The sequence below is a fragment of the Rhipicephalus microplus genome, chromosome 4 (genome assembly GCF_043290135.1).
Source record: "Rhipicephalus microplus isolate Deutch F79 chromosome 4, USDA_Rmic, whole genome shotgun sequence".
NCBI classification, from domain to species: domain Eukaryota; kingdom Metazoa; phylum Arthropoda; class Arachnida; order Ixodida; family Ixodidae; genus Rhipicephalus; species Rhipicephalus microplus.
In genome coordinates this window covers 224763906-224776968 of record NC_134703.1, presented here as the reverse complement: position 1 = coordinate 224776968, position 13063 = coordinate 224763906, and the positions used below count along the sequence as shown (strand labels likewise).

Here is a 13063-nt window from a genome sequence, read left to right as displayed (position 1 = left end):
CTGATGTTTCGCAAACTCCTGCTTCACCACGGCTTGTATGAACGCCACTTTGAAAATGAGAAACTTTATTTTCAGCGCACACATATACAGGGACAAAGAAAGGAAGGGTACAGCAGCAGCGCTTCTTTTCTTTGTCCGTGTGTCAGTGTGCTCTTAAAATAAGTTACGATGCACTCATACCAACCAGCTCATCATTCAATATTACTTAAAAACACTTTGTAGCGTGTGGTCAAAAGATGATGAAAAGACATGTCTTCTTATCATCCTTTGGCCACGCACTACAAAGTGTTTTTATTTCTCGTCATCCAAATGTTTTTAATGTTTTCAGATATGTCGATGATTTTCTAGTTGTTATTGAAAATAGATGCCCTTTTCCTTTCCCTGTGATGGCTGAGCAGATTTTAGATGTTTTTAGAGCAACCTCTAAGGGGACTAATGAACTTCCAAAAGACAGCTCTTTGCAGTTTTTGGACCCTAACCTCACGATTTTTGGTGGTCATGTATGCTGTGCGGACCTTCCACGTAGTAAGAAAGAATTGTTACTGTACGGCTCAGCGTGTTCAAAGACTGTGAAGCACAGAATCACTCTGCTTTGCTCAAAGTTGGAACTATGCAGATCATGCGAGCATGCGACTTTCCAAGCACGGCTACCCCTCAGTCTGTAGTTAGTTTCGTGGTCGAATCCCTGATGGAGAGGGTTAAAGGCAGCGCTGCTAATGCAAATGCGCGCTCGAAGGAGAGAGAGCAAGTTACGCCAGAGGTGGTCTTTATGTACACCGTGTGAGCCATAACCTCAAAAAGATGGCTACTCATTACGATGTTCCGGTCATTTTTTTCAGCTCCCAACAAGCTGGCTCAATTTTTGCTTGTGTATCACATGCGATGAGTAAAGGGGCTGCTAGAAGCAGCACACAATACTTTTTAGGCGCTGCCCACAAGGGGTTGTATATGGGACACCGCTAAGCTGTGGCAAGCTTTATATCGGTCAAACTGGACGTTGCATCAATGACATACTGAGGGAGCATGCCAATAGTTTAGGCAAAAAGGATCGTGTACATCTTTCAGTGCACTGTAAAGCCTGCAGTTGTGTGCCATGGTTTGAGGAAACAGTGATTCTTGGTAGGAGTAACCAAGGAAGTTCTATAGAACCTCTGGAGTGGCAGTCCCAGAAGCCGCCAACGGGAGCAAGTGAAGCCAGTGGCGGCCATATTGTTAGAAAAAAAACAAGGCAAAACTCCCATAGAGCGCAATGGAATACGCGCGTGGCATGTGTCGGTCTGCAGTTCCATGATTAAAAAAAATGAGATAGAAACCGCTTTTAGGTAACACAAACGAATAAATGCCTCTTCTTGTTTATGAAACAAATTACTTCATGCACCCATTGTCAGCTGCACGCTTTTGGACCAATCTGTTGTCGAGGGATGCTTCACATAACGAGCTTGCTGGTGCACTATTGCGGTACCAAAGCCTTAAGTATATATTCAGTGTTTTAAGAAATGTGCCTGCAGATACTCAAAATCAAGAGGAACGTGACATTTGTTCGCCTCTTTCACATATGTGCTTGTGTGTGTGTGTTGGCAAATTACCAGAGAATATATAAGGAAGTTGAAATAATTAAAGCTAAAGTTAGAAAAGAGAGGTAATTAAGTAAACTGGGAGTCACCAGTAATTTTTTTAAAGTGATAGAATTCTGACCAACTTAGAAGGGTAACCAAAACCGCAGCACCGATGTCGCGTGCAATCGACAAACTCCAGGAGATCTACCCCAAATGAACCGTTTATATGAACGATTGCAGTGGCATTACTTCTGCATATTATTTATCAACTTCCGTTGGCGACGTGTGTTGTCACGGCAAGCGTAGCCTTCAGAGCCTAGAAATGAGGTAGCTCGATGTTTGATAGAAGGTCACTCTCTCATTTTGGCAACTTCGTCTATCGGCAATTTGGTTTCCGTTTCATTGGAAAGATAGAATGGATTTCAAAGGTGTCTCATCTTGTTTTAGACACAATTGCTTATTTTCGTGACTACATTCTATTGAAGCTACATCAAGGAGGTAGAAACTAGCAGGTTTTTGCAGATGCACTCGGAAAGCAGGAAAAATCGAAGGTGCACTGCCAGGCCACAGTCTGGTTGTCTGCCCCATTCTTTCGTAGCAGCATTCTTCGAAGTGAACAGAACAGAGGTGGTCACCGTCTGTAGTCCTCCAACTATTTCTTCGAACAGCACGTCCCCTGCCAGAACGCAGCGCACTGTCTTTCGTAAACCTGTAACACGGATAATCACGGTATGGAATTATTCTCTGCATTTGCGAATTGCTCGATAAACATGCACCGAATTCAATATTCTTTCGCCAAAAAAATGTGCATGCAGGTCATCAGTCTTGCCTTGTAAGACAACACCAGAAAACTTGGAATTCGGAAGGCATTCAGACGTTCTACTCGTTCCAATGTTTGATGCGTGCAGGCATAGACTGCAAGTGCTTCGTCCATAAAATTAAAACTCATGGACAACGTCGTGTCAGCAAGCATTTAAAGCTTCAAGTTACCTTCCATATAGCTATACGCATGTATTACACGCATGCACACCTTTCACGTTGTTTCTAATTTAACAGCATATGCGAAAAAACAAGCGATCATCAGTGAACGAAGCGAGAATATGTACACGTGAAGTGTGATCCCAGGCGTCTTCTTGATGCGATTTGTGCAGCTATAAGCGACGCACGAAGTCACGATGGCTTTGTGAAATCTTCAACTGCTTTACAAAAGAATGTCACAGTTTCTGAAGGCTACTGCGAGGGCGGAGCTACAAAGCGCACTTTGTGGTCTGCTTCCGAGTCTTTCCTCTTCCAATATGGCGGCGACCGGCGTCAATTATCGGGGCGCACCTCCACTCCAGAAGACATAGTACAGAACCTTTTTGGGAGTAACAAACAAACAGCTAGAGAGCTCTTGGAAACTTTTTTTTTTATCAAAAAGAATGGGCCCGGTTGTATCAATGATACATCTATTATGTTATATTCCACAGAAATGCAGTTTTTAGATAACTCATTGCCTTCAACATGACGCTGTACAATGTTTGTTGGCTGTGCACGCATGCCTGGAATTGTCTTCTTTTCCTGTGAATTTCTTAGACTGTCATTAAAACAGTTGTTAGTTGCGGCTGTTTTTTCTTCTCTTCTGCTCTTCCTGTTTCACAAAATGTTTTTGCGCCTCAGTCATCTGCATCATGTTTGAAGGTTGTTTCAAGGCCTCTGATTGGCTATGGCCGCCATGTTGCCCCAGCTCGCCTCGCCATTGGCCCAATGCTTGCTCCGGGAGATTGTCGACTGCTGCCTGTGCATCGCGAAGATATGGCTATCAAAAATCGCTGCTGCTTGACATGCTCACGACAGGACGATTACTTAGGATATAATAATTACGCTTTAGGAACTGTAAGCGGATGATCGATCAGATTATGAGTGGGCTGCGGTCTGCAAGTGTGGCGCGTCACTAGAGTTGTCTTCAGGCCTAACTGTGCTGACGGCGAGACAAACTTAGCGGGCGAGAACGCAAATAAATTTTTCTAAATGGACGACTTCTTTTTAATACTGCCCTAAATTTGGTCTTTTGTAGTAAAAACATAGCTTATCCCTCCATCAGAAGAATCGGTAAAACATGAAAGTAAAATGTGTCCTTAGAGAAGTAATATAATGTTTACTATTCAATTATATAAGAGGGCTTGTGCAATGTCTATTGGTGTTTAACAGGTATAGCACTGCTTAACCTAGATGCATTCACGTTGTCCTTAGTCATAGATCTTCTTCTCAACAACTAACATTCATCATTAATGATTCAACAAACCCTTGTGGTCGTAGATGGTTGGGGTAGCTTTTGTAGTTAAGGGTGACAGCGGAACTGGAGAAAACGACGTGACAGCCAGAAGAGCATGACTGGTGAATGACAAACTTGGTCGAAGGTCGTCTACTCACAGCATGTTGAGTTAAATACCACTGCCTAAGAAATGAAAAATGCAACACACGTTCTGTCTTCTCTATGGCGGGCCACGATTGTTCGCGGGGCGAGCGTGAGTGAGGAGCGTGGAGTTAAAGCTAGATGAAGCCGGTGGGCGTCATATAACTGTATAAGATGCTATCAGCCATGCCGATGCCTTGGGTAAGGTTGCCACCTGCTGGTGTGTTAAGGCATTGAAAAAATTGCAGTTCTGTTGAAAATGTGCCGGATGGGACGGACGCTTAGAAGCGACGCAATGAAAGAACTAATGGCAGGTACCGGGGTCATGATGCATTACTGCTCTTTACAAAGAACACTGTGAGAAGACAATGGTAGATACAAAAGGCGTATTTTTTAACTCATAAGAAGTATACGAAGTAGACGACTATAGGGGAGACCCCCTCAAGTTTGCCCGGCGACGCCAGCGCTTGCCTTTCCCCTGCCAGAAAAAGTGCACAACAGTAGAGCCTTCCGACCCTTCCACTCCCTTTGGCTTCCACGCATTTGCGAAGCACGCGCTGCACGTGAAACGTCCCTCGTTCCGCGATGTCACCCCAACAGAAAAGGGGGTGACATCGCTGCGTCGTCAACTGTCACAATAACCATGCAAACACGAAGAGGTCGACTCCACCAGTGAAATTCTACCGATTCCCAAACCGATGGTACGAAACAAGCAGACGACAGAAATGGATTAAAGCAGTGCGCCGAAAAAAGTATGTAAACAATTTTTTTTTTCATAAACATTAGCACGCGCACAATACATTCAAAATTACGTGTGTTAATTCCAGCGTCACCATTTCCCTAATCTATCGAGTTACTGGGAGATGCACGTCCCCATCTTAAATGTATAGATTTTCAACGCCCGTCCTTAGAGCAATGTTAAAAAATAGTGAATAAATATTTTATGCTGCTACTATTATTCGATATTGTTGGGGACGTAGTAGTTGAAGCTGTGTGCACATGTGGTATTGGTAATGTGTTGTTATATATTTTTAAATCTACGTAGCGCCGACGGAAGTGTGTGGTTGCCAAAAGCTTGGACAACTATGAAAAAAAGAAAAAAATGCATTAGCCACTGTTGCACGTCTATTGGCAGATACAGTGAACTAGTTGTTACTGAGTGTGCAGGGGCAGCCCAAACAACACGGTGCATTTTTGATACGTGACCAAGATAAAATGCTTTTATAGCAATGCGCTCTTCCCCTGCAGATTAGACAAACACAAAAAAGTTTCTCTGAAAGCTGGGTGCTCATCATGATGGTACGCACGCTGTTCGTGAACTCAAGGTACCCGCGATGAGAACGGCGATAATGCAAGGAAAGACACGCGAGATAGATGTCAATTATTGTTGTGGGTCAGAAAGAAGCCCCAAATAGACCATTTATTTTTGAAGTGTTGTGTATACACCGCACGATAACTTGGGTAGGGGCTAGTAAATTAAGGTATCCCAACTAATAGCAGTCACAGCGCAAGAACCGCTTAACCTAAAGCACGAGAAGCGGCCTTACCCATCCATCCAGGAACAAACATAGTGCATAGTACACAGAGTAAACCAAATAAAACAAGTATATAATAATCAACGTACAGAAAGTTTTATTCACCTCTAACGTCATAAACAGCGTCGTCTTTCACTTGCGAAACGCACTTCGCTCTGACGAGGACGGCGTCGTCTGCTACAACTTGTTTCGCTGCCCTTTTACTAAATTGCTGCCACGAAAAAAAATCCTCAATTGCGGCATCCTAATAAATGCGGACAGAGTGCACCGCACCTGACGCGAAACTCTCAAAAACACGTGCAGAACGCGTGCAAGACGCGAGCAAAGAAACGCGTTTTCAAGGCAGGCTGAATGGGACAGCGGAGGGGCGAAGACTCGAGTAACCAGTTTTCTTCCCGCATTGACTAACAGTGCCACGCTCCGCAGTGCCTCCCTCGGTGTGGGTCTCCCCTATGGCATAGTAAACGGCATACTCGGCATCTGCTGTCCCAGACTTAAGGGTCATTGGTTCGAAACCCATTAACAGAACTTTTTTTACGATGTCACTTCCATGAGTTAAATGCGTCACTTAAATCTTAGTGGGCCCTAGCGTAAAACACTTTCGAGTTAAAAATAGTTGTTTCGTTCCCTGTAACTAGCTCCAAGTTTGTATTTTTGTGCTCTAAAATTTAACATTTTGCTGCTCAAAAAATTGCTCCAAATTCTTTTTTGGCTGTTCCACTTCTGCATAAATTGACATATCAGTCTCTTCCGGTGCTGAAAAAAACAGAAGACTTTTTGCAGCTCATTGCGGCATTGACGAGCTGAGAGCCACAATGAATTTCTGTGCGACAAAAAGTTATCGCAGCTGTCAATTCTTGCATTCGCAGCTTCTTCATTCGAAGGCATTGCTTCAAAGTGTTAGAAATGTCAGAAGTTCACATGCAGTGCTCATCGATTTCGGATTGTCTGGTTGCAAGCAACCGTGGTGTAGCGTGCGATCGGGCGCCTCTTTCCGTTTTAGAAGGCCTGTTCTAACTTTTTTTCACTTAGTATGGGTCATACTTTTATTGCAACTGTGTCTGAAGTGTTCGAACCTCACTACCATAATCTAATAAGCCTGAAGTGAAAAATGTGGCAGAAAGAGATTGTGTGTTCCACCTGTTTTCTTGCAGAAGGCTTGTCCAAATATCCAGCCTATGAACGTGTGACCCTGAAGCACCGTGAGTATATTCATTGTCATCACTCAGTCTCTCTTGTGTGTCATGATTGTAATCTAACATCAACTCATGTTGTCCTGTTCAAATGGTTGTACAAGGTGCAAGAAAGACATGAGCAAGATTTATTTTTAAAAAATATTTTTATGCAGCACTCAATCTAATCATTACAAATAAGATTAGTGTTATGCATTGCGATTGCTGAGAGAATGCACTGGATGTTTTGAATGCATAACTTGCAATTTACGTCAATGCGCCATTAGCAAGCATCAACGAGCACATGCGCCTCACTAACCACTCCATGTTTATGTTCGTGCTGTGCATAGTTTGCCATGGCGATCGTTTGTCCTGCACTTATGACAAAGGTGAACCATACAGGGCATCATGCAGACAGACAGCAGGGGTGAGACAGCTGCGCATAATGTGCATTTTTGATACATTTCCTGTTTCTTGCGTCAAGCTGCTCCAAAAGCATAAAAATCGCAAAAGTGTCGAACTGCTCTAATACAGCCTCAAAAGCTAGAATTTTGATACCAACCACACCTTCAGCGGGGAAAAAAGGTGGAGTTAACTATTCAAATGTGCCCACTCGCTCTTCTTTTTTTACTTTGCACCACTCTGGTGTCAAAGGCTCCCAGGCATGATGCCACTGTAATCTCCTCTAGAATGCTCTAAATATTGCCACGTTCCATTTCCTATGTTTTGTTATCGTCCCAAAACACCACACAATTCTCAGCGCAAACCGCGCCTGCAGTTTTCGAGAAGCTTCCGGACTGTAGTAGATCATTTCGATAAGATCACGCCTACTCTGCGAACTGTACAGATTATTCTGGAACCTATGCCACCGCCAGCGATAACGCTAGAACATTCGACGGCAAGAGTATAAATGCCGACGCGCTTCCCCGCTTGTCAGTAGTTGATCGACGGCCGACGCTCCGTTCACTGCTATCTGTGCAAGGCTGCTACTGTAATCAAACTTTCCGTTTACCGGGCACAGGTTCGCCCAAATAAACAGCTAAATCCCAACATAAAGTCTCCCGTCTTCGGCCACGTCACGACTCCGTGACATCTGGTGGAGGTGCTGCTTCGATCATGTACTGGACGCCCCCGTCAAGCCGTGAACCCAGCCCTCGTCGCGGAGAAAACACCGACGCCAACCAGGAGCAGCGAACAAGCCGCCGACAGCAAGGGCTACCACCGGAGTACGGGCTTCTACAAGACAAGGCGCGGAAGACCAAGGCCATGACTGCGACTGCAGCTTCAATGACAATGGCAGCGTCCCAGCCCACGATGGTCATGCATCAAACCAGGGAACCACCAATTTTCCATGGGTCATCATTCGAAGACCCGGAGTCCTGGCTAGAAACATACGACCGTGTGGCCGCCCTCAACTACTGGGACCATGACGAAAAACTCCATCGTGTGTTCTTCTATTTGGAAGACACCGCAAGGACCTGGCTCGAAAATCGGGAGTCCACGCTCCGAACGTGGGATGTTTTCTGCGGCGCATTCCTGCAAACGTTCGCGAGCATCGCTCGCAAAGAGAGGGCCGCTGCTTTATTAGAGACCCGGGTTCAGCAACCAAATGAAAATGTCGCCATTTTCACAAAAGAAATGACCCGACTATTCCGTCACGCTGACCCAGACATGCCTGAGGAGAAAAAAGTTTGTTTCCTCATGCGAGGGGTCAAACAGAAGCTCTTCGCGGGACTGATGAGAAATCCACCGAACACCGTCCAAGAATTTGTAGCTGAGGCAACGACTATCCAAAAGACCCTGGACATGCGCACCAGACAGTATAATCGTCGCCTGACTCCAGAATGCGCTGCTACTCAAGCCAGTAGCTCCGAAGACCTGCGTAAAACGATCCGAGCGATCGTGCGGGGTGAGCTGTACAAGCTGATGCCTTCGGCGCATCCTCAAGTGGATTCGATCTCGGACATTGTGCGAGAAGAAGTTCGCCAATCGCTTTGAATTCCCCAAGCACCGCTGCCCGAGCCGGAAGCTATGAGCTACGCCGCTGCAGTGCGCCACAACGCTCCTCCCCCTCCACGCCAAAGTGCCGCCGCATCGCACTTCTGTCGACAGACGCCACCGTTGCCACCACCCCCACCGACGTCATATAGTTCGCCAGCGGCCCAGCACAGTGCACCGAGAAAGACTGACGTCTGGCGCACCCCTGACCACCGCCCGCTCTGCTACCACTGCGGCGAGGCCGGACACACATACCGCCATTGCCAGTACCGACAGATGGGACTGCGTGGCTTCGCCGTCAATGCACCGCGTCCACAGCCAGGAGAACGACGAAGTGACATCGCCAACTACCTGACAGGAACTCAGTGGAAACCACGAAGCCCTTCGCCTTTGCCGTCGCCCAGCCGCCGCACGTCACCGCACCACCGACAGTACTCTGGCCCAACGCGGGGCCGGTCTCTTAGCCTGTATCCGGGAAACTAAGGGCAGCAACCGATGGAGGTGCTGTTGCTGTGCGACGAACTACCAAAGATCCTCCTCCGTCGACGACGACGCGGCGGAGCTTTTCGAACACAACGCCAACCAGGCAAAGCCCTGACAGCGAAAGCTCACTTACAGAAGGTGACCTGACGACGCAACATGGAAGCAGCGAAACGAGCCAACGCAGCCGTGACCCGACGCCCCGCCCTAACTGTAATGCGAGAAGGCGAACTAGCGACCTCGACGTTCTTATCGACGGCCACAGTGTGACCGCTCTTGTCGATACTGGAGCCGACTACTCCGTCATCAGTGGGTCGTTCGCCGCGAAGTTAAAGAAAGTTAAGACAGCTTGGGAAGGCCCTGAAATCCGCACAGCCGGAATTCATCTCGTAACGCCTGCAGGAATCTGCACGGCAAGAGTCACCATTAACGGCCGTATTTATCCTACAGACTTCGTAGTCCTACAGCGTTGCTTGAGAGATGTCATCCTTGGCATGGACTTCTTATGCCTCCATGGTGCTGTCATCAACCTAAAAACAAAGTCGATAACGTTATCCACAAAAGAAGCACTACCGCTGCGCACGCCATCAGGAAATCATGCCTTGAATGTGCTGGAAGAACAAGTCACCATTCCGCCTCGCTCAAGCGTCATTATTTCAGTCGGCGCTCCTAAATCACCTGACTTAGAAGGCGTCGTTAAAGGCAGTCAGCATCTGTTGGTCACAGGAAATATTTGCGTCGCAAGAGGAATTGCAGAGCTGCGGGGAGGCAAAGCAATGGTTATGCTCACGAATTTCAGCAATGAGTGCAAACATGTGAACAAAGGAACAATGGTCGCATACATCGAAGAAATTGTCTACGCCACCAGTGCTTTCGCCCTCGCCGATTCGGCGGAACCTGCTCAGAGAAACCAAGCCCCTCCCATAGCTTTCGATGTCAATCCCAGACTTCTGAACCATGAGCAAGAACAGCTCAAGGTCCTGCTCCTGCAATACGAAGATTGCTTTTCATCGTCATCAAAAATTCAGCAGACCCCAATCACGAAACATCGCATCATAACCGAAGAAAATGCCAGACCACTCCGTCAGAATCCATACAGGGTTTCGACGCGAGAACGTGAGGCTATGAAGAGACAAGTTGATGAAATGCTGCGGAATGACATTATCCAGCCGTCCAAGAGTCCAGGGGCATCCCCCGTGGTGTTAGTGAAGAAAAAGGATGGGACCTTACGTTTCTGCGTCGATTATCGCCGCCTGAACAAAATCACAAGAAAGGACGTGTATCCTCTCCCACGAATAGACGACGCACTTGATCGGCTCCATAACGCCAAGTACTTTTCGTCAATGGACCTTAAGACTGGCTATTGGCAAATCGAAGTCGACGAAAGAGACCGAGAGAAAACGGCGTTTATAACACCGGACGGCTTCTTCGAGTTTAAGGTGATGCCCTTCGATCTTTGCTTAGCGCCGGCAACTTTTCAACGCGTTATGGATACAGTACTGGCAGGATTGAAGTGGAAGACTTGCCTTGTGTACTTGGACGTTGTCGTCGTGTTTTCCTCGAGTTTCGACGAGCATCTTCAGCGCCTTGAAGCTTTACTTCAAGCCATCAAGACTTCCGGACTCACACTGAAGCCAGAAAAGTGCAGATTTGCGTACGAGGAGCTCTTGTTTCTGGGGCACATTATTAGCAAGTCTAGAGTTCGTCCCGATCCACGGAAAACAGCCACCATCGCCGACTTCCCGCCGCCCACTGACAAGAAGGCGGTGCGCCGATTTCTGGGCCTGTGCGCCTATTATAGGCGGTTCGTGAAAAACTTCGCCCGCATCGCCGATCCTCTCACTAACTTTTCCAAGGCCGACGTGGAGTTCGAGTGGGAAACGCCGGAGAAACGCACTTTCCAGGAGCTTAAACATCGCCTTCAGACGCCTCCGTTACTTGCCCATTTCGACGGAATTCGCCGAGGTAGAAATACACACTGATGCAAGCAGCGCAGGTCTTGGCGCCGTTCTTGTGCAGAGGGTTGACAGACTTGAAAGGGTTATTAGTTACGCCAGCCGATCGCTATCCAAAACAGAAGCCAATTATTTCACAACAGAAAAGGAGTGCCTCGCCATCATCTGGGCTACGTCGAAATTTCGCCCCTACCTTTTCGGCAGGTCCTTCAAAGTTGTGAGCGACCACCACGCCTTGTGTTGGCTAGCCACCTTGAAGGACCCTTCAGGTCGCCTCGGACGATGGAGCCTGAGACTTCAAGAATGTGACATTACTGTCATTTACAAGTCCGGCAAGAAGCACTCCGACGCCGACTGTCTCTTTCGTGCGCCTGTCGACCAACCACCACCCGACGACCCGGGTGACGACTACTTCTTGGGAACGATAACTACCGACGACTTCGCTGAACGACAGCGGGCCGACCCGGAACTTAAGGCCCTAATAGAATACCTCGAAGGCAGGACCGCCGAAGTCCCGAAAGTAATCAAGCGTGCACTTGCGTTGTTCTTCCTGTGAAACGGTCTTCTACAAAAGAAAAAACTTTTCACCGCTTCGAGCTAAGTACCTCCTTGTGGTGCCTTCAGCTTTGCGACCAGAACTCCTGCAGGCCCTGCACGACAATCCGATGGCAGGGCACCTCGGTGTTTCTCGCACGCTCGCGAGGATACAAGAAAGATACTACTGGCCACGTCTTACCACCGACGTCACTCGTTATGTGAGGACATGCCGGGACTGTCAGCCACGCAAGGCACTGCTGACAACGCCAGTGGGACTTCTGCAGCCAATTGAAGCACCTTGTCGACCTTTCCAGCGGATTGGTATGGACCTAGTGGGGCCGTTCCCGACGTCGGCTTTCAGAAACAAGTGGAAAGTGGTAGCTACCGACTACCTCACTGGCTACACCGAGACAAAAGCCCTTCCCAAAGGCAGTGCATCCGAGGTAGCTAAGTTCTTCGTCGAAAATATCGTCCTACATCACGGCGCCCCGGAGGTCCTTATCACCGACAGAGGAACGGCATTTACTGCTGACTTAACTCAAGCGATCTTGGCATACAGCCAGACAAGCCACCGCCGGACGACAGCGTACCACCCACAGACCAACGGCCTCATCGAGCGGCTGAACAAGACGATCACCGACATGCTGGCAATGTATGTCGATGTCGAACACAAGACGTGGGACACCATTCTTCTGTACGAGACCTTCGCATACAACATGGCGGTGCAGGAGACGATGCAAATATCTCCTTAGAGATTGGTTTACGGAAGGAGCCCGGCAACGACGCTCGATGCCATGTTACCCAACGTCACCAATGAAGAAAACCTCGATGTGAGTGAGTACCTTCAACGCGCCGAAAAAACCCGACAACTTGTGCGTCTCCGTATCACGAATCAACAGACGACCGACAGCCGCCGTTACAATCTTCGACGACGCTTCATGGAATACCAGCCCAGTGAACGTGTTTGGGTGTGGACGCCGATACGCCGACGTGGACTAAGCGAAAAGCTTCTGCGACGGTACTTCGGACCGTACAGGGTCGTTCGACGTCTCGGCCCACTTGATTACGAGGTTGTCTCCGACAGCATCACGAACTCTCAACGACGCCGATCGCGACCTAAAGTCCATGTCGCGCGCCTCAAGCCATTTCATGCACGTTAACAAACTGAAACAGTGTTTTTCGTAGTATTATTGTATCATAATTTATTCATTGTACTTTTTTGCATTATTGTTCTACCTTCATCTTTAGTTAAAGCATCGGGACGATGCCTTTTTCAGAGGGGCGTAATGCCACGTTCCATTTTCAAGTTTTGTTATCGCCCCAAAACACTACACGATTCTCAGAGCAAAACGTTCGTGCAGTTTTCGAGAAGCTTCCGGACTTTAATAGATCAATTCGATAAGATCACGCCCACTCTGCGAACTGTACGGATTAT

The 13063-nt window shown here is 47.7% G+C and overlaps 1 protein-coding gene across 1 annotated transcript in view; it reads left to right on the top strand.

Moving 5' to 3' along the window:
• The window catches only part of pyd (zonula occludens-like protein polychaetoid), a gene marked incomplete at its 5' end in the record, with an annotated part of 754603 nt that overhangs the window by 430382 nt on the left and 311158 nt on the right, over positions 1 to 13063 (top strand). Inside the window, one exon of the mRNA XM_075893243.1 lies at positions 6641 to 6688. Within this exon, the coding sequence (XP_075749358.1) occupies positions 6641 to 6688 (48 nt within the window). The remainder of the gene's footprint in view (positions 1 to 6640; positions 6689 to 13063) is intronic.